The sequence below is a fragment of the Lynx rufus genome, unplaced genomic scaffold (assembly GCF_022079265.1).
Source record: "Lynx rufus isolate CCGP_SWC_20201006 ecotype Redwood Valley unplaced genomic scaffold, mLynRuf1.p SCAF_15, whole genome shotgun sequence".
NCBI lineage: Eukaryota > Metazoa > Chordata > Mammalia > Carnivora > Felidae > Lynx > Lynx rufus.
The window spans coordinates 39,946,909-39,972,002 of NW_025814829.1; the positions used below are offsets into that span (position 1 = coordinate 39,946,909).

Here is a 25,094-nt window from a genome sequence, read left to right on the forward strand (position 1 = left end):
CTGAAGTCTTAGCACAGAAGGGATTTCAAGACCTGAAACTCACACCTTAGAGTGGGTGGTATGGTTCATTCCATAGGGAACGGTTGCCCCAAGTGGCGATACTGTTTCTGAAAACTGATGTGGTGGCGGGTGTAAAAGGCAATGGAGCCATAATCACCCCTTGAGTGGGTGCGAGACCCCTTTGCACACTATACGTGCTGCTTCAGGTGTAACCCAAAGAAAAAGAAACTTTGAAACATGTCCAAGCCATGCATTCTACTCGAAAATCCTTGAACTCTCAGATTTTGCCTAACTCAGGCCTTTGAATACAAGCAACATCTCAGAAAGGTAGCAGAGAGAAAGCAGTACAGGAGATGTGCTAAGAAACTATGGCTATTTTGTGCCTCTATGTGAGCTGTCCTCCCAAATTCTCTTTTGGCTTGTTTGTATAGAATTGTGTGGGCCTTTCATACTTTCCGATATATTAAAAAATGTCTGATTTAAATCAGGCAGAGTCTTAGAAATTACTGCAGTTCTGTTTTTTCTTTTTTTACTATTTTTTCCCAGCATTATTTATATGTAATTGACTTATGACATTGTATGAATTTAAGATTTACAACATGATGGTTTGCTATACCTATATATTGCCAAATGGTTACCACGATAAGGTCAGTTAACATGTCTGTCTGTGACCTCACATAATTATCTTTTTTTGTGTATGTGGTGAGAACATTTAAGATTTACTCGTAGCAACTTTCAAGTATATAATACAGTACTGTTAAGTATAATCACCATTCTGTACATTACATCCCCAGAACTTATTTATCTTATACCTGAAAGTGGTACCCTTTGACCTACATCTCCCCATTTCCCCCACCCCCCAGCTACTAGCAGCCACCATTCTACTCTATTTCTGTGCATTCAACATTTTTAGATTCCACATATAAGTGGTATCATACATATTTGTCTTTCTCTGACTTATTTCACTTAGCATAATGTCCTCAAGATCCATCCATGTTGTCACAAATGGTATTATTTCCTTCTTTCTCATGACTGAGTAATATTTCAGTATGCGTGTGTGTGTGTGTGTGTGTGTGTGTGTGTGTGTGTGTGTGTGTATCACATTTTCTTTAGCCATTATTTTGTCAGTGGGCATTTAGGTTGTTTCCATATCTTGGCTATTGTGAACAGGGCTGCAGTGAACATGGGATGTGCGTGTAGTTTTTTTTCTACATCCTCACCAACACTTGCGATTTCTTGTCTTTTTGATAATTGCCATTGCAACGTGTTAGATGGTACTCGTTTGCTCTTATCCATCCCTCCTGAGCAAGCAAAATGGAATGTTAGCTTGAAGAAGCTTTGTGATCCTAATCTACATTTAAATAGCTTACATATAGATGGTGGGTGGGAGTCCCTAAGGACCACCTCTCCATCAGCTCTCATCCTCAGGTCTCACTACAGAGCCTACCTAGCAATTGCCACACATATTTAGCTGATTTGAATTTAATTGAACCGCTCAGATGCCCTTATGAATTAATCCTCATCCCTGCTCCCCAAAAGATCATCAAAACTGCCACTGTCTTTTACAACAAGTGGAGCAGAACGGGCTACTAAAACAGGCTTGTTCAGACTAGACAGGTCTGTGATCTTATTTACTGGGCCACTCCCCATTAGACTATCCTCGAACATGCTGTTCCCCCTCACCCAGACACATCATTCCTAAGGAGCTATTTTTTGTCGCTCTCAGAGCACACTTTTCATCTCTGAGGGGTAAATAACTTGGCAATTCATAGCAACAGGAAATGATCTTTTGTTTTATGGGAATGAAGCTCTCCAGAGAAGAGGTACAGACTTGTTGAAAGGAGAGAGGAGCAGGAACCCTTGTCTTCCGTCCGTGCACATGTGAACGAGTGCTTCCTCTCACACTCCAGGACCTTGCTTCATGAGCGTGAGTGTTTCTTTCATGAGATCTGCCACGAAGATCAGGTCGTGAGTATTTTTCATAAGTAGAGAGGCTGCACTATTTTTTAAAAAAAATTTTTTTTCAACGTTTATTTATTTTTGGGACAGAGAGAGACAGAGCATGAATGGGGGAGGGGCAGAGAGAGAGGGAGACACAGAATCGGAAACAGGCTCCAGGCTCTGAGCCATCAGCCCAGAGCCCGACGCGGGGCTCGAACTCACGGACCGCGAGATCGTGACCTGGCTGAAGTCGGACGCTTAACCGACTGTGCCACCCAGGCGCCCCGAGGCTGCACTATTTTATCACAAAGTGTATTTTAGCTGTGTTTTCCCATTTTCAAAATTCAGTGGCAGTGCTTCCAAACTTGGGAATTACTTTAACTGAAAATGACTCTGTCCAGTCTTTTTCTGTTCTTGTTAATGATTTTGTGGCACTAATGGTTGTCTAACCCAGATCAAGTCAGGCCCCTGAAAGCCAGCTTCAGTCCAGAGGCATATTAAAAGAAACATTACACATCCTTGAAAAACAACTTAAATTTTTACTGAATGATCTCAAAGAATCGCAAGGCATTGCCATTCATGAACCGCAGCACGACATCCTGAAATCTGCTTCTGTGAACCTCTAGCTCTCTGTCACTCTGGTGACTTTTTTTTTTTTTTTTACCACCTCAGAAGTCTCCCTCTTTCTCTCTTTCTTCTTGCACAAAACTTTACCCTCCAGCTTAGCGCACCTGAGGTGTTCTGTGCCTGGCCTTAACTATTCTTCTCTTGTTAACCCTCCCCTTTCCAGAGAGCTGCAGCTCCCCCACTAACCTCCTCACCCCTCCATCAGACTGCAGCACGAAAGCACACAAGCCTGTCTGGCTTCACGCAGCTCATCAGTGAGGTTGGTGGAGCGGGGTGCTGGGAGGCTCAAGTGCTAACACTTTTCTCTGTGCTGGTTATTATCAGAGAATCTTAACAGAAATCCACTGAAGTCAGAGCCCAATTAAAGGAATTAAGTCAAATGGACATTAAAATGTACTTCTTCCCCAAGCACACACATGCACACATACACATACACATACCCGCTGAACAAATTCTTCAGTGTTTTGGGATGGCTGTGGCAGCCACCCTAAATGGGGGAGAGTTTCCGGAATGGTCAGTGAGATTCCTCATCCTGAAGAGCCATCCTGCAAATTCATGATCATTGATCTTGGACGTACTGAGGAACTGACTACAGATGAATCAGCAGAAATATACTGCCAGCCCTAGAAAAGCAACTCACATTTCAGGCCCTTTTAAGAACAGTGGAATTTTATCAACTTCATATGCAAAGGAGGGCATGTTGGCCACTCTATTAGTATGTCTTCAAAGATATTTGTTATTGCCTTATAGTTTACCCTAAAAAGAATATTACTGTCTGTGTTATTTGAGGTCTTATTTTATGATAATACATTTTTTAATGCCTGACTTGAAAAGGTTTATCTTAAGAGTGCCTTCCATTCAGGGAGAGGGGATACATGTGAAAACATGTAATAGTTCTGTGTACAGAAAGAATTCCATTTTTTTTTTTTTATCAGAAATTCACTTTATTTGTGGGAAAGTTGAATAAGAGCATGGGGTCTGAGTGAGACCACCTGGGTTCAAGGCCTGGCCCCAGCCCCACCACTTACTAGGTGGTGCAGCTAGATGCATGAATGCTCTGTGCCTCAGTTTCCTTTTTGGTATGATGAAGACATTAATAGTTCTACTTCAGACGGCCATTGTGGGTATGAAATGGGTTGTTGTATGTCAGGTTTTCAGAACTGGATCTGGAACATTAAAAGGGCTCTACAGAGGTGCCTGGGTGGCTCAATTGGTTAAATGTCTGACTCTTGATTTCAGCCGAGGTCATGCTCTCCTGAGTCTTGAGTTCAAGCCCTGAGGCGGGCTTCATGCTGACAGCATGGAGCCTTCCCTCCTCTCTCAAAATAAGTAAACAAACTTAGGGGAAAAAAAAGGACTCTATAAGTGATAGCTCTCCTTTCTTCTTTTCTGCATCTTCCTCCCCCTCCTCTTCTCTCTTCTGTACTTCCTCCCCCCCCTCCTCCTCCTTACTCCAGTGAAGGAAGAGATCCTTGATTTTTTTTTTAAGTTTATTTATTTATTTTGAGAGAGAGAGAGCGAGAATGAGCGTGAGCGAGAGAGGGGCAGAGAGAGAGAGAGAGGGAGGGAGAAAATCCCAAGCAGGCTTTGTGCTGTCAGTGTGGAGCCCGACACAGGGCTCAATCCCATGAACTGTGACATCATGACCTGAGCCGAAATCAAGAGACGCTTAATCATCTGAGCCGTCCAGGTGCCCCAGAGATCCTTGATATATGGTTTGGTCTTAGTGATCATATATCAAAGCTGTAGTAGTATAGCAGAGGCCTTAGAATGAAGTTCTCTCTTAAAAATAAGTTTTTTTAAGGGGCGCCTGGGTGGCTCATTCAGTAAGCATGCGACTTTAGCTCAGGTCATGATCTCACGGGGTCGTGAGTTCAAGCCCCGCCTCAGGCTCTGTGCTGACAGCTCAGGGCCTGGAGCCTGCTTCAGATTCTGTGTCTCCCTCTCTCTCTGCCCCTCCCCCACTAGCACTCTGTCTGTCTCTATCAAAAAATGAATAAACATTAAAAAAATAAAAATAACAAGTTTTTGTAAAGACATTGCAGTTATTACTATATATTGAATAAAAACTCAGTTTTCTTCTGTTAAACACAGTGGTGGTCAAATAGCCATTTTAACAAAAGGTTTCCTGTAGCACTTACTTTGTATGGCATATCAGTTTCTAACTTAGCACAGAATGCTATTTCCCACTGATAAAGGCTCCAGAGACCTGACAAGGGAGGGTCTAGTAGTTTCCCTGATGTTACTTTCCATGAAGGTTGGATGTCTTTATAAGTTTTATTCGTATCTCTGTGATTTACAAGTTCATCCAAATCCTTTTGGAATCCATTCATACTTTATGCCTGTATCATCTCCCAAAGTAATTATTTACTGTGTTCTGTGGTTTAAAAAGCAAAAAACAAACAAACAAACAAACAAACAAACAAAAAACAGCAGGGGCGCCTGGGTGGCTTAGACTCTTGATTTTAGCTGAGGTTATGATTTCTCAGTTGTGGGATCAAGCCCTGTGTTGGGCTCCATGCTGAGCATGGAACCTTCTTGGGATTTCTCTCTCTCTCTCTCTCTCTCTCTCTCTCTCTCTGTCTCTCTCCCCCTCTCTCCCTATCCCTCTCCCTCTCTCTGTCTCTCCCTCTGCCCCTCTCCCCCAATCTTGTACTCACTTGCTCACTCTGGCTCTCTCTCAAAAAAAAAAAAAAAAAAAAAAGATTAAACAGCAACAACTGACTTGGTGGTTAAGAACTTGGCCCCAGCTCAGCCAACCTGAATTTGAACCATTGTTACCACTTGACCAGCCAATCAGAGACTAATCTCTGCATGTGTAGAAAAGGGGGTATAATACCCACCTCGTGGAGCTGATGTGAGGATTAAATCAAAGCAGGAGAGAAAATAGGTGACCGGGCAGGCTTTTATCACGAATTCTCATCTAGGATAACAGGAGGCCTACTAAGAATAGCAGAGCGGAATTAGCCGGCCTCCAACTTTTCAAGACTCCCAGTGGTTCAGTGGTGGCTGGGGAACCAGCTCCACGGAAGAGTCAGAGCAGGGCTCTTGAGAAACTTCATCTATTGCTGTCAGAACAACTATGCATGCCCTCCCTCTCTAAAAGCAGCTCTGAATCTTCCTCAACCACTCATTCTGTTTCTTGACTGGAAACTATTACTGTATGGTATAGAAATTAAACCCCCTCCCCGCATGAAAGCCTTGGTGTGTGTATGCATTCATAAAGGAATCCAAGCTGGTTTTGGATCTGGTTGTGTGGTCTTTTGTTGGAGCTTGTCAGAAGATGAATGTCCAGGGGCCCTTAATGACTTGATAATAGTTCCCTGGTCACTGAATAATGAACCCCAAATGAATGAAGGAAATGTGTTGTCTGGCCTCTGGAATGATTAAATGATTTGGGAATGGGGCCCGCAGGTCGAGCATTAATTATTAAAGGTGCTATAGCAAGAGAGGCTTTCTCACCCTCACATCCTTGCAGCTGTGGGCACCTTTCGTCTTGTTCTGTCGAAGACATGGACAAGACCTAAGAATGCTAAGAGACCGTGAGCACCCCACGCACACATCTCAGAGAGGTACCCTGTTTCCATGGCACACAGTTGGGAAGCCACAAAGGCAGGTCTAGGATAGAAAGGCCTTTGCAGCCAGTGTTCCATCTGGAGTGATCTGTTGTCCAGGGACCTGTTGTTGTCCAGTCGAAGGGGAGGGAGCTAGCATCAGATTCAGTGGCATTCTCTTTTGCTCCTGGGAGATTATACACCCCCATCTCAACCACTCTTTATTCTTAATGTTGCAGTACTTTCCCATGCTCAGTTGCAGGCATGCCTGTTGAGGGAGGCAGGAAGCAGTTTCTGGCAGATGCTGCACCTTACGCTCCCTGTACCCCAGGGCCCCAGCATCACCCCATCGGCTGAATCTAGGATAAAGATTCCACCCTGTTGAGACTTTCTGTGAATACTCTCTGTGGCTCCTTCCCTGTCTTATTCATGTGTTCTTCCTAGCCTTCCTCAACCGACTGGTCCATCCCAAGATGTACATTCATTCTTCCTTTGCTGCACCTTCTTTCAGAGAGAAGCAGAAAGCCTTGGATTGAGGTGGTTGGGGTCTCTTCAGAAGAGATAGTTATGGACAGTCCAAAGGACACACAGTTGACCTAAATGGTGGGCCTCAGTGCTTGGGCACTGGTGGGGGAGTCCAAATCAGAATAGAGCCTGACCCTTCAGTGGGAGTTGCATATCAGGTCTTCCTGGACTGGGTCTATCAGCCTCTTCTCTTTACATCTCTGTGCCCCTGGGAATTCTTCGTGTTGGCCATATTGAATTACTTGTAGTTCCAGTTTGCCATATTCTCTCTGGCCTTTGAACTCACTGACCTGCTGCCTGTGAGTCCTTCCCCCATACGCTAGTGCTCCTCAGGACTCCACTGAACTATATCACTTCCTCCAGAGCCCTCCCCAACTTTGCTTAGGGGGTCCCTTAAGCACATGGATCTATCCCATCCATGTGCTTTCATAGCTGTAGACGCTGTGTGCTCTATTCCCTTATTTTATTGTATCCTTCCTCACCCACTCCCCCAGAGGAGGCTGTGAGCTCCTTCACAAGAGACAGCTTCCTCCTCCTAGACATAACCCCAGGACTGAGAACTACGTTCCCTGGCAGATGGTAGGTGCCTGGTAAATACTGCTGAAGTGAAGAAGGAAGGGAACACAGAAAAGCAGCATTTGACTCCAAGACAGAAAGCAGCTAGTTCCTTCCACTTTCTCACGTCCGAACTAAAATCAAGAGGTGTTTTTGCCCAAACCTTTTTGGGCCAGAAATGTATCCATACATTGTTGTAATTTACAGAGAACTCATAGCGGTCAGTAAAAGAAATGCTACAGCTTCCAATAAGAAAAAAAAGGGCAGGGGTGCCTGGGTGGCTCAGTTGGTTAAGCGTCTGACTCTGGATTTCGGCTCAGGTCACGATCTAATGGTTCATGGGGTCGGGTCCTACATCCGGCTCTGTGCTGACAGTGCAGAGCCTACTTGGGATTCTCTCTCTTCTCTCTCTCTCTCTCTCTCAAAATACATACATACATACATACATACATACATATTTAAACAACAACAACAAAAGGTAGAGCCTATGAAGAGATACTTCACATAGACGGAAGTAGCAATGAGTGATATCAATATATGGAAAAAGCACTCAGTGTCACTGGTAAATTCTGAAACATCAAGATCAAATAAAAATTAGGTACCACTTGTGCCCTTCAGTTCATTGCATATTTCTGAAAAGGAAAGTACCCTTTATGGATGAGGTCCTGAAATGAGTTTAACTCCACCGAAGCAAGACTAAATGGAGCCAGCACTCCCCAAGGCCTTTTATCTCTGGTTTTCAAATACAAACAAGCATTACGTTTCACTAGAGAATAAGGATGCAGTAGGCATATGAGAATTGCTGTCTCCATGACATTAACATGTTGGGATTTTGAGATAAGATAAAGGGGGATATGTGCAAATACGTGCAATCTTCATACTTCTCCTGGTAGAAGCCCAGGGGCCAGACATCTCCATGTCTTATTTCCACAGATATAAAGTCTGAAAACATAATTTCCTTGCTTGTTAGTTTTGAACAGCTTCTGTTTTTAGATCGTTAGAACTTAATGTGTCAAACAATCTTAATTTGAAATTACTTTTCCTTTCTTAGGTTGATTTGAGACATATTCTGAAAAGAACTGATAGTGTTTTATATTAAATGTACCAATGCCTTATTTTGAAGTGTTCAAAACATTTAGAATGGGCAGTTTGCAATTACCCTAGAAATTGCTTAATAAAAACTATTATATTGGAAGGAGCAAAATCACTTTCTACAAGTGAGGCTATGGTAATTATCGCTAAGGGACTGCCTGACTCAGAGAAATTGAGAATGGTATATGAGTTCCTTCAGTTGCGTCTCGGCTTTGCCTAAGATTGTTCCAGATTTAGAATCAGCCCTGGTGAGCAGTGGCTCAGTGGAATGTGGTCAGTCTGTGTGTGCTGAGGAATGTGCTCCAGATAGCCAAGGGGTGTTCAGAGCGTGAGTCTTCCCCTCAAGACAGCTGCTTTTCCTTGGGCACTGTGTCCCTGGCCTCCTCCATAACCCCTTTATTGCTTGTCACAGACCCCAGCACATAGCAGGTTCTCAGACGTAGTCGGTGCAAGATTTCCAGATGACAGTGTAGAAGGTGAACCAGGGTTAGATATGCTGAAGTCGTCAAAGCTCTCACTATTCTCTGTTCTTTAATGTCTCCGTAACAAAATCCTGTTCAGTCTAGCTTATCAGGCACTGACCTATTCCTGTAAAAATAAGAATCACAAAATGTATTTTAAGAGGAGGATGATAGGAAAGGTGAGATCAGTTCAAAAGCATAGTCCAGTGATATACAGGCATACTTTGTTTTATTGTGCTTTTTTTATTGCACTTTGCAGATACTGCCTTTTTTTTTTTTTTTTTTTTTTTTACAAATAGAAGGTTTGTGGCAACCCTGTATTGAACAAGTCTGTCAGAGCCATTTTTCCGACAGCATTTGCTCACTTTGTGTCTCAGTGTCACATTTTGGTCATTCTCACAATATTTCAAACCTTTCGTTATTATTATACTTGTATGATGACCTGTGATCAGTTATCTTTGATGTTACTATTGTGACTGTTTGGGGCACCCCAGGCCACACCCATATACGATGGTGACTTAATTGATAAATGTTGTGTGTCCTGACTGCTTCATTGGCCGTTCGCCCATCTCCTTCCCTCTCCTCAGGCCTCCCGAGCCTCTGAGACACAATATTGAAATTAGGGCAGTGGATATCCCAACAGTGGCCTCTAAGTGTTCAGGTGGAAGGAAGAGTCACACGTCTCTCACTGTAAATCAAAAGCTAGAAATGTTGAAGTTTAGGGAGGAAAGCACAAAAGCTAGGCCACTTGTACCGAATAGCCATGTTGGGAGTGCAAAGGAGAAGTTCTTGAAGTAAATTATAAGTGCTACCGCAGTGAACACACAAATGATAGGAAAGTGAAGTAGACCAGTTTCCCATATGGAGGAGGTTTTAGTGGTTTGCATAGAGGATCAAACCAGCCACAACCTTCCCTTAAGCCAAAACCGGATCCAGGGCAAGGCCCTAATTCTCTTCAATTCTGTGAAGGCTGAGAGGTGAGGAAGCTACGGAAGAAAAGTTGGAAGCTAGCGGAAGCTAGTTCATAAGGTTTAAGGAAAGAAGCCATCTCTGTAACAAAGTGCAAGATGAAGCCACAGGTGCTGATGTAGAAGCTACAGCAAGTTCTCCAGAAGGTCTAGCTGGATAATCCAGGAAGGTGGCTGCACTAAACCACAGATTTCCAGCATGGATGTGACAGCCTTCGAGATGCCTACAAAAACTTTCTAGATGCCATCTAGAACTTTCATAGCTAGAGAGAAGTCAGTGTCTGGCTTCAAAGCTTCAAAGGACAGGCTGGCTCTCTTGTTAGGGGCCCATGCAGCTGGTGGCTTGAGGTGGAAGCCAGTGCCCATTTCCCATTCCGAAAACCCTCAGCTCTTAGAATTATGCTAAATATACTTGGCCCATGCTCTGGAAGTGGAACAGCAAATCTTGGATGACAGCACATCTGTTTACAGTGTGGTTTACTGAATATTTTAAGCCCATTGTTGAGATCTGCTCAATATTTTTTCCCCACAATATTACCACTCATTAGCAATATACCTGCTCACCCAGGAGCTCTAATGGAGACATAAAATGAGATTAATGTTGTTTTTACACCAGCTAATACCAGTATCCACTCTACAGCCTGTGGACCAGGAATAATTTTGATTTTGAAGTCTTATTATTTAAGAAATACATTTTGTAGCACAATAGCTACCATAGGTGGCTTTTCTGATGGATCTGGAAAAAGTAAGTTGAAAGCCTTCTGGAAAGGATTCCCCATTCTGCATGCCACTGAGAACATTTGTGATTCACGGGAAGAGGTCCAAATATCAACATGAACAGGAGTTTGGAAGAAGTGATTCCAACCCTCATGGATGGCTTGGAGGGCTTCAAGACTTCAGTGGAGGAAATAACTGCAGATTTGGTGGAAATAGCAAGAGAATGAGAATTAGAAGTGGAGCCTGAAGCTGGGACTGAATTACTATAATCTCACGATCAAATTTGAACTGATGAAGCGCTGCGTCTGAGGGATAAGCAAAAGAAAGTGGTTTCTTGAGATGGAATCTACTCCTGGTGAAGATGCCTTGGAGATTGTTGAAATGGCAACGAAAGATGGCTGAAGAGGATTGAGTCCAGTTTTGAAAGAAGTTCTCCTGTGGGTAAAATGCTATCAAACATGCTACAGAGAAATTGTTCATGAAAGAAAGATTCCGTTGACGTGACAGTCTTCATTGCTGTCTTATTTTAAGAAACTGCCGCAGACGCCCCAATGTTCAACAGCCACCACCCTGATCAGTCAGCCAACGTCAACATCAAGGCAAGACCCTCCACTAGCAAAAAGATTACCACTTGCTAGAAGCTCACATGATGGTTAGCATTTTTTAGCAATAAAGTACTTTTATTTCTATTTCTTGTTTTTTTAAGTTAACACATTTTTATTGAAGGAATTTTACATGTGGTTCCTTCCACCGCCAATCACCATTGTGCCTTCAAAGTCAGAATCATAATCTTCAAAATAGCCCTTTTGAAAAGAACTTCGGCTCAGTCCACATTTGTCACTGTCAGTCCACAGTTCTTTCAGCTTCTTTGGTCTCCAACTGAATACGGACTTCACCTGTAATCTTTGGGTTCCAGTTTCTTTACGTTAGGGTCCTAGAAGTCAAATTGTAGGAAATACATGGGTTGCTGTTTTTGAAAATGATCTAAAATTATTATTCCTTAATTATTTCTGATATCAAAACAATTTGATATCCACTGTACTCCATGGGCCTAGCAGAAAATGTTACAGGTAAAGTATTTTTAAATTAAGATATGTACACAGATTTTTTAGGCATAATGCTATTGCAGACTTAATAGACTGCAGTATATGTAAATGTAATCCCCAAAGTAGAAGGAAACCAGAGCATGTATTTGACTCCCTTTATTGCAATATTCGCTTTATTATAGTGGTGTGGAACTAAACCTGCACCACGTCTGAGGTGTGCCTCAGAGCTCAGCTAAGAATGCCACATGGAGTACATCCATAGACCAGAGGTAGACTCGAAAGAGCAGTTTCACACCCATTGCATTTGTGTGCAAAAAAATGCAAAGAATAGGATTTTTTTTTTCCCATTTAGAGATCCTTTTCCTTCCTTGGAGAATCTAGCAGGGGAAAAAAAAAAGATGGACCCCTGAGACAAACAGGACTAAAAGCACTCACTGATGAGGGGAAACATACATTCATTTATGAACTAAAGTCAGCTCTCTGTTTTTATTCTCTCTTTTTTGAGAAAGTTTTATTAAATACCTTGTGTGTGCCAGAGACTATGTGCAGGCATGTAGTCTACGTAGTGGACTGCATCTGGTGACCCCCGAAGAAGACCAGGGCTTAGCACATAGCACATGTTAATTGCTGTTTGTTGAATGAAAAACAGATAGAAGCGGGAACAGCTGATGAGCTAGAGCCCCCCAGAGTGAGAACCCACATTTTCCTAAAGCGGTTGACCCATCTATCCATCTTTGGCTTGTAGTTTTAGAGAGTCCTCCTCTTTGTCTTCCCAGAAAAGGGTAGTTTTTAGAGCTGCCTCTACTGCTCTTGCTCTAAAACAATCATTTTGTCTGTTCTGAATTGGAATCTTTCTTGTTCACTCTTGGCCCTCAAGGTAGGCTATGCTGAGGCTGTCCCAAAGGCAATCACTGAGTGAGGATATAAAGGAGGATAGAGGGAGCATTATTTTGTTGTACCCCTGATTTCACTTAAATAATGATCGCTTTTATTTTCTTTTTTGAAAAAAATTTTTTCAAGTTTATTTATTCTTGAGAGATAGAGAGCATGAGCAGGGGAGGGGCAGAGAGAGAGGAGGAGACACAGAATCCAAAGCAGGCTCCGGGCTCCGAGCTATCAGCACAGAGCTTCACATGGGGCTTGAACTTACAACCCGTGAGATCATGACCTGAGCCGAAGCTGGACGCTTAACCGACTGAGCCACCCAGGCGCCCCTATGATCGCTTTTCTTTTCCCAGTCATAAAAGTTATTCTTTAAAAATTATTTTAACTAAAGTAATATGGTACTTTAATTGGTATTTTGACTAAATTAATATATCACATGGCTAAAAAAAATAGTAAGGCTTATTATGGATGATAAGCCCCCTTCTTAATTCCTCTGTCCTCATTTGTTAACATAGTTAAGTCACAATTTTTGGTTAATTACTGATGTTTATATTATGCTTTTTCTTTTTATACCTTGATGGATTTTGTACATTAGCAATAGTATTACTGGCAGAACCAGAGTTTGCTAAGGCAGCAGCTAACATTTATTGAGTCTTTACTATGGACTAGGCACATGTATTACTTCATGTGACTCTGTGTGAGATTAGGTACTGGCAATACTCACATCTTACCAGTGAAGAAATCAAGACACAGAAAGGTGTCATATGGCTAGGCATTCCAGCTCTAGAAGCTAACTGAGCTTTTAGCCAGGTGAATACTTGTCCCCTGAAAAATCCTACCTACCAAGTTAAGGAAATAAAGGCCCTAGGCAAGAATTTGAAGTTGTGCTGGGATTTTAAGGCTCAAATTTAGTTAGCTTGGGAGACAGGCTGTTCAATGGGAGGAACCCAGGGGGAACAAATATATGCTATAAGGTAGGATAGTTTTTCCCCTTTCATTGCCTTATGTTTGCAAATACTTCTCGTAATGCCTTTCCCAAGCTCTCGTATTTTCCTAAGCATATAACAATAGTCTACCAGAGAATCTTCGTGCAGATTCGGGATGAAGAGGCAATTCAGAGCATTCAGTTAAAATGCCCAGATGTTGGACATCTTTAATATGAGGACATCCACACAGAATTTATGGAATTGGAACAGTCTTGGAAAAAAAAACTTGTTATCACATATGTGTCATTGGTCAAAACAAGACTGGGTGAGAAGGTAGGAAAGTAGATGCAGATTTCACCATTTTATTTATTTATTTTTTTTTTAATTTTTTTTCAACGTTTATTTATTTTTGGGACAGACAGAGACAGCATGAACGGGGGAGGGGCAGAGAGAGAGGGAGACACAGAATCGGAAACAGGCTCCAGGCTCTGAGCCATCAGCCCAGAGCCTGACGCGGGGCTCGAACTCCCGGACCGCGAGATCGTGACCTGGCTGAAGTCGGACGCTTAACCGACTGCGCCACCCAGGCGCCCCTCACCATTTTAGTAAACAACTGTGAGAACCCTTCTGACCAGAGAGAGTAGCATATATGGCGTTCTGCTTTTCTTCCTTCCCCATCTAATGTATCCATTTATGAAAACTTAACTTTTTTAAAAATAATTCTGGCATCGTAAGCTCCCTCCAGCACTTATCTCCATCTAACTGGCTCATTTTTTTTTTTAACGTTTATTTATTTTTGGGACAGAGAGAGACAGAGCATGAACGGGGAAGGGGCAGAGAGAGAGGGAGACACAGAATCGGAAACAGGCTCCAGGCTCCGAGCCATCAGCCCAGAGCCTGACGCGGGGCTCGAACTCACGGACCGCGAGATCGTGACCTCTAACTGGCTCATTTTAAAGCCAGTGTCATTGATTATAAAGGTAACCTTATAGCAAAGCTTGGAAGAACTGGGGTAGGACCAGTGAGTTGTTGATAATGGAAGAATTGACAGGATCCAGAAAATGGGGTGATTCTATACTGCCTAAAGCAAGTCCAGCCAGCTGATCCCTTCCTAGCTCTAAAAACTGTAATATTGTATACATGTGTATATGATATACTGTACATCAAAAATGAAGCCCAGAGATTTGGTGGGAAACTGTGTTTCTTGATGTTGGAGCTGCCATGAAAACAATCCGGCCCCTCTCTGATGTAATCTGGGGGAATAAAATGCTAAAAATATCACCAACGCGTTGCTTTTACCCCAGATCTGTTTTGACTAGCACAGCTTGCGACTGTTTACATAGAGAGAAGGGGGAGCAGGTTCCGAACGGGGCATCAGCCTACTGTTCCTGACGTGCATTTTAATAGGCCACCTGACAAGATCAACAGGAAGAAAAGAAAAATTGTGAACAGGTGCGAGGGAGCCAGAGGGAGATGGTCCTACTTGTCCCTCCTCTTAATCAAGTTGGCACATTATTTTGCTGCCAGGATTCTCTGGCTTATACCGGTGGCTGTGCTAATTGCCTCTAGGGTGGGGCTTGATTAAGGGGACCCAGAATCCCACATTGATTCCCCTGTGCCTTAAACAAAAGGAAAACTGGATTTTTGTTTGGCTGTTTCACTGTCAGAACCCGAAATACTCCATTCGTCTGCACAGAGGCTTGTTGGCGAGTGCCACTCCTGACGGCTGCATCGCCATGGAAATGTGTGACACGTTTGTTGATGAGTTGTCTGTTTCCAGATGGACATCCTCATTCCCAGCACCAGCCTTTGAGAAATTTAACAAATCATTTTTAAGTATTTGTTTTGTACAAATTGTGGTTTATCTAAAGGTCTCGCTGGCTTTTTTTGTTTTATACCACAGCGGATTTTATGCAGTGTGTTGTGTAAGTAATAATGATAGGTCCGGCTTTGTAGTCGTGGCTCTGTGTTTTTTTCTTTCTTTGTATCCAGTCGTATCCACCATTGGCTGGCCAGCTGTGGTTGTTACTGAGACACTAAAAACCTATCCTCTTTCTGAATTGGTGATGATTCTGCCTTGGTGTTTAAAAAAAAAGCCTATGTTGGGGATAATGCTGCTCTGAAAGTCATGTAGCCAGCGGCTTTCCCATTTCATTGAAGAAAAATATTAGGAAAATATTAATAGTTTGTCTACTGCTTTCAATTCAGTTGCATTCCTTGGAGGGATAAAAAGCAAATGAAGACTGAATATTGCTGGACTGCTCAGAGATTGTGGATGGTGGGCTGTGGTGGCTTGGTGGATGGAGAGGAGGAAACAAGGCAAGGGCGGATTTTCTCTAGAACAGACGCTTCGCTGTGTGGTGCGCAAAGTACCATCTTTCAGAAGGTTCTGCTTAGGTCCTCAAATGTTGTGCTTTCTTCATTGTGTCACCTGAGAGTTAAGGTACTATAGACAAAGTCATAGAAATCTACCAAAATTATGTTAAAAAAATATGTGTGTGTATGTAATTTACATATAAATAATTAGAGACTCACCATAAGCAATTAAGATCACAATTTAGGGAGTGCCTGGGCGGCTCAGTTGGTTAAGCATCAGACCTCAGATCAGGCTGTGATCTTACAGTTGGTGAGTTTGAGCCCCACGTAAGTCTCTCTGATGTCAGGACGAAGCCTACTCTGGATTCTCTGTTCCCCCCTCTCTCTGCCCCTTCCTCCCTCTTTCTCTCTCTCAAAAACAAATAAACATTGAAAAAAATTTTTTTAAGATCACCATTTAGTTCAGTTAAATTGTTAGTATTTATCCAAGTGAACCATGGTTTATAAATATTAACATCCCAAACTGAAGTTAAGAAGGCTCATCTCTAACTTTTACTTTTTAACCTTTATTTTTATCTCTGTGTAATTGTATTGGAAGCATAATTTGTCAATGTCTTTTTTTGTTTTTTTTGGTAATTAACCAAGTGCTTTTCTAACTTCTTAGTAAGTAATCCTTAATTAAATGTGTCTGTTTTGTTAATTTACTTTCATTTTTTTTTCTTTTAATACCGAGTTGGAATGTGAAATTCTTCTGTATGGTGATTGTGGATCAGAGTCCACTGATTAACTTGTTAATAATCCATTAGGACTCAGTATTCCTGAAAGGTTCATTACTGTAACCTCACACTGGTCTTTCTCATTTTTTTTTTTTTAAGAAAGAAGCAGAATCAATAACTACCTTGAATTGTCAGGTGGAAAAAACAATTAGCTTAATCATGAACATGGAATCTTTATTCAGATACATGCAAATATAGTACCTTCATAAGGATGATAATATTGAGAAACATTTGAACAGTATAATTACTTGGGAAAATGTTACTTTAGCAAACATCTTTGGAAGTAGTGTGAGAAGGGGTAGTATGAGGAAACCTGACATTAGATGGAAAATGGTACTTTAAATAATAAGGCAGGAAATTACATACGAAGACAGTCATTGTATCAAATTGATCATAAGCAATAAGAAAATATATTATAACTTCATGAACTGAAATACAGACTTTCTTAGAAATAAACATCTGTCTTTCAGGTGGACCATCAGAGACATTATTCCTTGCCATATGCTAGGCAATCATCAGTTTGTTGATTGGTGTAATTTTCCACTTGCACAGTTTCTGTGATTTTTTTTTTCCGACAAATGGGTTGACTCGAAGTCACGCCTATTTGGACCTTAGGGTGCCCCAGTCATTTCCTGTTGACAGGAATCTGATGAAAGCGTCATCGGCATCACCACTTGCCCTGGAGGAGAGCTTTAGCTACATGTCGTCTAGAGTTTGTCCTGTGATATATATTGAGATTGAGGTTTATTGTACTCCCTCCCTGGCTGTTGGGAAGTCTAGATCCCTTTACCTAGGGGCCCACTACCTCTCCAGCCTTGAGTGATACACCTGTTAGGTCCATTGGATAGTGTAGCTCTATATGCATGTGACTTTATGGAGAGATCAAAGTTTGTGTGTGTGTGTGTGTGTGTGTGTGTGTGTGCGCGCGCGCAAGTGTGTGTAGCATATGAAGTCATTGCAGACTGCTCCATGTTTAATATAGGGATCACAAATAGGAAAATCTCAGTTCTCTAGTGTTTGTACCTATTTCTTGATCAATTAAACTCTTTAGTCTTAAACAATACTTTTCCGAAAGAGAGAAATTAAGGTGTGAATATACTGCTGCCACAGGCAGTTTGAACTGATGTTCTCATGGGGAAAAGAATCTTCCTTTAGACCCTTATGTGGTATGCCCTGGTGTGTACAGATTCCAGATGGTCTTTAGAGATGGAATAACCTGTTTTCTCTGCTGCCATTGGTTGTCTGTGAAAGGACCAGGCAGTGCCACGTTTATTAGCTGCCTTCATGGCGCTGAGCTCTTCCCAGTAGGCAGAGGAGAGCACCTCGTAAAAAGAGGCTGGTTAAGGGTCTTCCAGATTGTTTCAAATGTACCACATAATAAAGGCTGCAGGAAAAGGCTCTAACAAATTATGCTATTGGGGGCTTTTCTCACTGACGCTTTTTTTTTTTTTTTTTTTTTTTTACCATTGTGAGAAAGTTATAAAATGTCTTTTCTTTTTTTGGTGTTCAGATGAGTATAGGATCAAACCGGTGGAAGAGGTCAAATACATGAAAAATGGGGCAGAAGAGGAGCAGAAAATAGCAGCCAGGAACCAAGAAAACTTGGTAAGAATCGAATTGCTCACATAACAATGAATTTTGGTGACACCATTGTAATAAAATCTGTACTGCATGTTTAAATTGTAACTTACACGCCGGCACAAGATTTCTTGAAAATGCCATTGCTATTTATAGCTTGCCTGGAAGTGGCAAGCATCACTTCTGTATCCTGTACATTTCTGAATAGCCCTTCTTTAATCTTGATGGAGAATACTCCAGGGGAAATGCTGCAAAATTAGTAGTGTCTTAAAGTGTTTAAATTTAAAGGAAAAGGCGTAAAGTCAGATTGAGATTTATGGAGGGAGGACCAATATATTTTTTTTCTTCTTTTCCACGTCTTTAGCTCTGACCCATTCAGAATGAATGGCTAAGCTTCATGACTCTGGACATGGAGTGTTGTTCATAACGTTGCCTTTGAGAAGAAAATGATGTACTTTTAAGATAGGTCTCTATCAAAATAGTCAGCACTTCATGTTCACAGTGTTAAAGGTATTGGGGCTTTTGAGTTAATGTGAGAATTGTAATGATCTGAAACAGGAAATTAGGAGTCTCCTTCTTTCATGTGAATCAGTATACATATTACACCTTAATATTCCATCTCTATAAAAACATTTAGTCAATTGCCATATTATCTGATTTCTTAAAAGAGGTAACAAACTGTTAAGGATATGCATTTACTCCATTGTGTTAGAGCAAAATTGTTTTTATATTTTATTTGGAGATTAATTATTTGCTATGTTTTTCATGTTTGAGTGGATGTATTTTTAAGACGGTGGAAACGTCATATAATGTTTTGCTTGACTTCAGCTCCTTTTTCCATTATGTGCTTTGTTTTTGTTTTTATGATTTTGGCTACAGCAGAGGGAGTTGGTCACTGCGTATGGGTGTTTCACGCTGTCATTTTCCATGACACACTAATGAATATAATGGGCTAATTCTTTCTCCTCTGTTCTTTTCTGAACGTCTGAACTACAACTTGAAATACTGAAGCTGTCAACAACTGAATATTTTAGATCATTTTTAAAAAGTGAAAATATTCTGTAATCAAATTTTTCTTCATAAATGGGACTTGGATTTTAAGATATTGCTTAAGTCACAGAGATTCATCACACCTGTGGTATATTTTAACGTTAACACTTAAATCCAGAAAACAGTAGCTATGACTAAGCATGGAAGTTACTCTGATCAGACTTTACGTGAATTTTTTCTAACTTTGAATAGATAAATAGAAGACCTTAGTAGTTGAAGCATCAGTGGTCATTTTTCTACTTTATTTTGCTAAAAGTCAGACTCTGTCCTTGCTTCACGTAATTCCAGGCTGAGTTATAAATCTCATCTTTAATGTTTCCACCGGAGGCTAAAGAGACCCTGGTGGCCAGTCTGGCTGTTCTTTGGATCTAACACTAGAGTCCATCCTGCTTAGCGTGCTTGTATCTCTGAAGTCCTAAGGGAAGCAATGGCTTCTGTCTTACAGCTTGTGATTTCCTCACTGTGCCCTCAGATTGAAAGCCAATATAGATTTTTCCTTCTCTCTAATTTCAGTCTCTCAACATTTTGGTGCCTACTATATTCTTTTCCAGTACTTGGCCAGAATTGATGTGAGTGCTTTTCTATGCAGACTGAATGAAAATTCAAAAAGAGAGACATTCCTGGCTGCTTTTTTCTTTACTTGTAGACTATCTGTGACAACCCCCCACCCCTTTTCTGCCAGCCAGTCAGAGTCCAGACCACCAAGAAGAGCTTTCAGTTGTGTAAAGACTTGCAGAAAGAATGGGGAATAAATGGTTACCTTTGATTCTGACATTTCTAGACTGCTTTCCAAAATTAAATGCTTTTTTTTTTTTTTTTTTTTTCAGTTAACTGGTAGTATATTCTCTTGTCACCTACTCCATCCTTTGGGATACATCATAGAGTATGGACCATGCATGTTATTTGAGAAAACTAATGGTCTCCTAAATTTGAAGCTTACATTGAGGTGGATGAAATAGGTTTAATGATCCTTTATTCCTCCATCCATTAAAGTAATCTAAAAGACAAGAAGTTCTTGTTTTTAGTATTTTTAAAAGTTTTGTTTTGTTTTGTTTTGTTTTGTTTTACTCAAGGTGTTAAAATTAAGGGGCTGAGCAAACTCAGTCCAGGTAGCGTGGCATGATGGTGACTGACGACCATGGGCTCTGGAGGCAGAAACTGCCTGGGTTCAAATCTCAACTCTGTCCCTTGCTCACTGTGGGGTCAAGTTACTTCATGTCTCTGACCTTCCTGCCTGTCAAGTGGAGACAAAGGCAGTGCCTCGTGGTGCTACATGAGATGATCTTTGTCAAGGCTTGGAGTGCAGTGCCTGGCACGTGATAAGCATCTAGTGAGAGTTAGGCATTATCATATAAAATAGAAGGAAAAGAATGTTAGGGCCAGTGTTTCTTTCCTTTTTGTTTTATGTTACTTGGTGAGAGATTTCTAAATGAATACTTTAGGTTAATGCCAGTATTACATGTATTTTGAAAAATCTTGCTCCGGAACTATGAAGTTATTGAAGCAAATATGTGTTAATCACCTACTATGTACAAGGCCCTTATTTGTATCAAGAGACATACCAATACTTAAAGTCACTGTTCTTAAAAAGCTTATAGTAAAGTTGAGAGAACAGTTCAGTTCCAACAAATATTTTATTGATTGCCTCCTGGGTACAAGGCTCCGTACTAGACTCTGCAGAAAAGCACAAAATAAAGAAACCACTGACCCTTACCTTAAGGTCCTTATATGGTAGTACACAAGGTAGATACCAAATGACTATAAATAAAACTGGATTAAATACGTAAATAAATACATAAATCAACCAAGCAAGCAAGCAAGATTGGTTCTGAGAAGACAATACAAAGTACTGCCAATATCAAAGGAGGCAGAGACTTTGTCTGTTGGGGTGTCAGGACCTACTTCACGAAAGAGCTGGTGCTTGCAGTGGGTCTTGAGGATAGAATGACAGAGGCTGCGCCAGGCAGAAGTGACAGAGATTGAAAATGCAAGGTGTATTTCATAAGCACGTGGTCCTGTTTGGGGAGTGGGAGGAAAGAAGAGAAGGTGTCAGTAGGACAGCAGCAGGAAATTACAATCAAAATGTAAATGGAGTATTATATGGAGCCTTGATGGCCAGCTGAGAGGTCTGAAATTAATTCAGTGGATCATCGGGAGCCTTTGAAGATTTGAATGAAGCAAGGGATTGGCAGACTGAGATTATGAGTCAGGAAAGTTTATGCAGCAGCTGTAGGTGTAACGTGGATTGGTGTGGGGAGCCATGGCTGGAGATCGTTTATAACAGCTTATCAAGAGACAATGAGCCTAAACCAAAGTGGTGGCCCTCTCGGGCACTTTCGCTGCAGTTTCTGTGGGTGGAGGAAATTGTGCTGCTTTTCTGAGGGTGATGATGAATCATTTCTATGTCAACCATTTATGTATTCCCAATATGAAGATGTGCATCTATCCCAATTTTCAGCATTGTCAGACATCCACAACGTCCACTTTCCTTTTTTCAGATTTTAATTCCTTCTTCAAGAAGGTGATGTGAAGTTGTTGCTTTGCCTTTGAAGATTATATATAGATGCAGATCAGTATAGATCCTAGCTTCGTTGTTTCTAGCTTTATAATTTTGGTCAAACATCTAAAACTTCTCAACTTTGAGTTCTTCATCTAGAGCTTGGTAATAACAAAATTACTCCAGTATTAGAAGAAACATAGAAAAAATATGTTTAGATTCTTAGCCAAGGGAGGTTTTCTTAAACAAGACCTAGAAAGCAAAAGCTAAGAAGAAAGAAAAGTAGTTTATTTCATTAGATCAAAATTGAATACTTCCCATAAAACAGAGTAACTACAAAAAAGTAGTTAATAGGTAGGTAGGCAACAGCCCGGGAGAAAATATTTATGACCTATTAAAGGCAAAAGATTAATTAATGTCTGAGATTTATAAAGAACACATAAATAATTCAGAAAAAGATAATCCATGAGAAAAAACAGGTAAATGAAATGAACAGACAGCTCACAGTAGAAGATACTGGGCAGTAAACTAAACATATGAAAAGATGTTCCACATCATTGGTACAGTGGATACTCTCTTCTTATCCAACTCCCTGCATTAGAAGACTCCTAAATCCCTCTCTGAAAGATGTTGACTGCAGCCCGCGGCGTGCTCACCCAGATGGCTCATGGGCTACTGGCTAGAACACCTCTGTGCTTGTGCTCTCCTCAGTTCATTGTGTTTCCCAAGAGCCAGGGTGAGGTTCCCAAACCTGTTTATACTGGTTGTGTGTCATTGTAATTATGTAATTGAGTTAAGTAATATGTAAACCACTGAAACACAAGTGTGAAAGAGAGCTGTTTCATTGAAAATTAAAGCCAGTGCTTTAGAAAGTCTTGATGAAGTCACGTTACTAAAAAGCTTGCTGTTAAACTAAATTCAATTCTGCACTCACATTATTTCATAAGGTCTTTACATTCTCACTTCAATTAAGAAACCAAATCAGAGAATCTTGGACGTGCATTAAGAGGGTGTGGTTAGTATAGGAAGTACATGTGGACCCTCTGTCTGTGCTTCCTTACATAAAGGAGAAGCCTTGTTCCTACATCAGAAGATGGGAGAGGAAATGAACATCTATGTATTTTAAAATAAAATCGTATGCTTAATGTATATATACATTTTTACATTGCCCTGCTTTAACTCACTTTACCATTTAATAACCAGTCCGGATGGTATTGCCTAATATAACTTTTATTTTAATCAGGGAAATGCAAATTAAAACATGATTCCTTAGACTGGCAAAAATTTGAAGTCTGATAACATCAGTTTTTGGCACAGGTGGAGGAAAACCTGTATTCACATACTAGTGGCAGACATCTTGGAGGACAATGTAGCTTATCTGTTAAAATGTAAACATGCACACCCCTGACCCAGCACTTCCACATCTTGGTATACACCCAAAGCAGCTGTCCATGTGCGTGAGGCAGCTTACACAAGACTGTTCACTACAGCATGATTTCTATTGAAAAACTGAAAATAACCTGTCTTCTTGTCAGTAGGGGAATGGTATAGCTGTACATACTAGAAGGCAATTAGAAAAGAATGAGTTAGAGCTTTATGAACAGTCATGGAAAAATCATGCAAAGCATAGACTGCGTATGTATAGTATGATACCATTTCAGATTTTTAGTAAAACAAAACAGCAACACTCTACATTCTCAGTGAATATTCATAGATGTATAGGGATTCATAAAAAACCCAGGGTGGATGTGTTCCAGACTATTAACAGTGGGTACCTGAGTAATGGGGGATGTACACACGCCAAAGCTCAGTTTCCTTCTCTGGAAAGTGGGAATACTAACTGAACTCACCTTAGCAGGAAGTTGTGAAAACTAAATAAGATATGCTTGTCAACTCTTAGCGTGGTTTCTGGCATAGAAAATGCCATTGCTGGCTAGTGGTAGCAGTGGAGCTGGATTATGTAGGAAGGATGAGAAAGAATTGTACGTGGTGGTAAAAGGGGATTTTTTTTTACCCTTAAACTCAGTGTTTTTCTTAAAGAAAATATGAGCACATTATTTGTGTGATTTGAAATTAATTTTTAAAAGGGGAATGATAATAACAAAACTCCGATTTTAACTACCTGGGAATCTGTAATATAAGTGGGATTATGTCATTTTCTCATTATCTTAAGTATCCTCAGTTTTGTTGTCAGAAAAAGAGCAGAAGAAAGCTCAGGGATCATCCAGCTTTATTTATGTAGGTTAACCATTCTGCATATAAATAATTTAAAGCTAAATTACTCCAGACTTGGCAGTATTCAGGCCCTTCCTTCTCCAAAGTACATGTCTTGACTAATAAGAGACATTCCAGTTTTAGTTTTAAAGTGATTACTCTTACTTTTTGCTAAAACGTTATCTCATTTTCCATAACATCTGTCCTTCTTAAGCTATCTTCCTTAGGAGATAAGTTCTTTGATTATGAGAGGTGTTTTGTTTTTGTTTTTGATATGTATTTCCTAGATTTTCACATGTTACATTGCTTTTTGATTATTTCCAGATATCTTTGTATAATGAGAAGATTCTTCTCTATCCAGTATCTGTGTCATAGTTGGTAGAGCTGTTGACCTCATCTTTATCCATAGAGTTGAGGACTGATTTAAAGCAAGCTTGTCTAAGTCACCACTTCCTGAGTACAATCAAATGACGATATGAAAAGAATGTTCTAATATGTCTTAGCAGGAAAGGAGAATGGAATCAAACTTTAGGTGTGGCCGCATCCTCCTCCTGCTTGCTGAGCTTGTGAGAGCCCATGCATATCTCCGGTACATTACATTTCCAATAAATGTCAGAGCACCAGCTGCAGAATTAAAAACCTGGAGATTAGGAGACACCTTTGATTAGAGGAAATGCTCCAGAAACCAATGAGAGCTGTCTTTAGAGCAGTGGTTTCCAGCTGGCCAAAACTGGAAAGTGGCCCTGCCCCCCAGCCAAAGCAGTTCCCGGTAAGGGGCTAGGGTGCCCTCAGGAATGACTGTTTATCTGTGAGTGCTCATCCTCAAATGGAAGGTCAAGTAATTGTTTTTAGAAACCAAATAATGCAAAAGGCCATGACTTTGAATTGTCCCAACTTCCCAAGTCATTTCAACATTCCTAGCACTCTTGAGAAGAAGGTAAAATAAACCAACAAGAGGAAAGCTGATATTCCAGACAGAGGGTCCAGCTCTGTGAAGCACCTCTTCTTCCTCCCCACCCTCTTTCCAGGTGTCGGTTGGATTGGAGCTCAGGCTGGCGCTAGAATGGGTGGGTTGTGGGGGGACATCAGGACCAGAGGTAGAGAATTTCTGGTTTGTGGAAATTCTGTAGGGCTGAGGGTTCCCAAACCAAAAGTGAGGATGGAGAGTGGTTTGAGGGTATCTGATTTTAGACAAGAGAAACCTCTTCCTGGTACCGTTTCAGAAACAGTCACTTTAGCACAAGACCCTTCCCCCAAGCTCACTTGCTTCTAACTCAGAGACCCCATTCGCTCCCTCTTCTCTCATGCTTATCATGTTGACATCAGCCTCTGTTCTTCTACATAAGTAGAGAGGTTCATCACTGGA

At 41.0% G+C, this 25,094-nt stretch overlaps 1 protein-coding gene across 1 annotated transcript in view; it reads left to right on the top strand.

Annotated features, from left to right (window-relative positions):
• CUNH1orf21 (chromosome unknown C1orf21 homolog) overlaps positions 1-25,094 on the top strand; it is a 147,395-nt gene that overhangs the window by 21,483 nt on the left and 100,818 nt on the right. Inside the window, exon 2 of the mRNA XM_047076895.1 lies at positions 17,900-17,994. Coding sequence (XP_046932851.1) covers positions 17,900-17,994 — 95 coding nt within the window. The remainder of the gene's footprint in view (positions 1-17,899; positions 17,995-25,094) is intronic.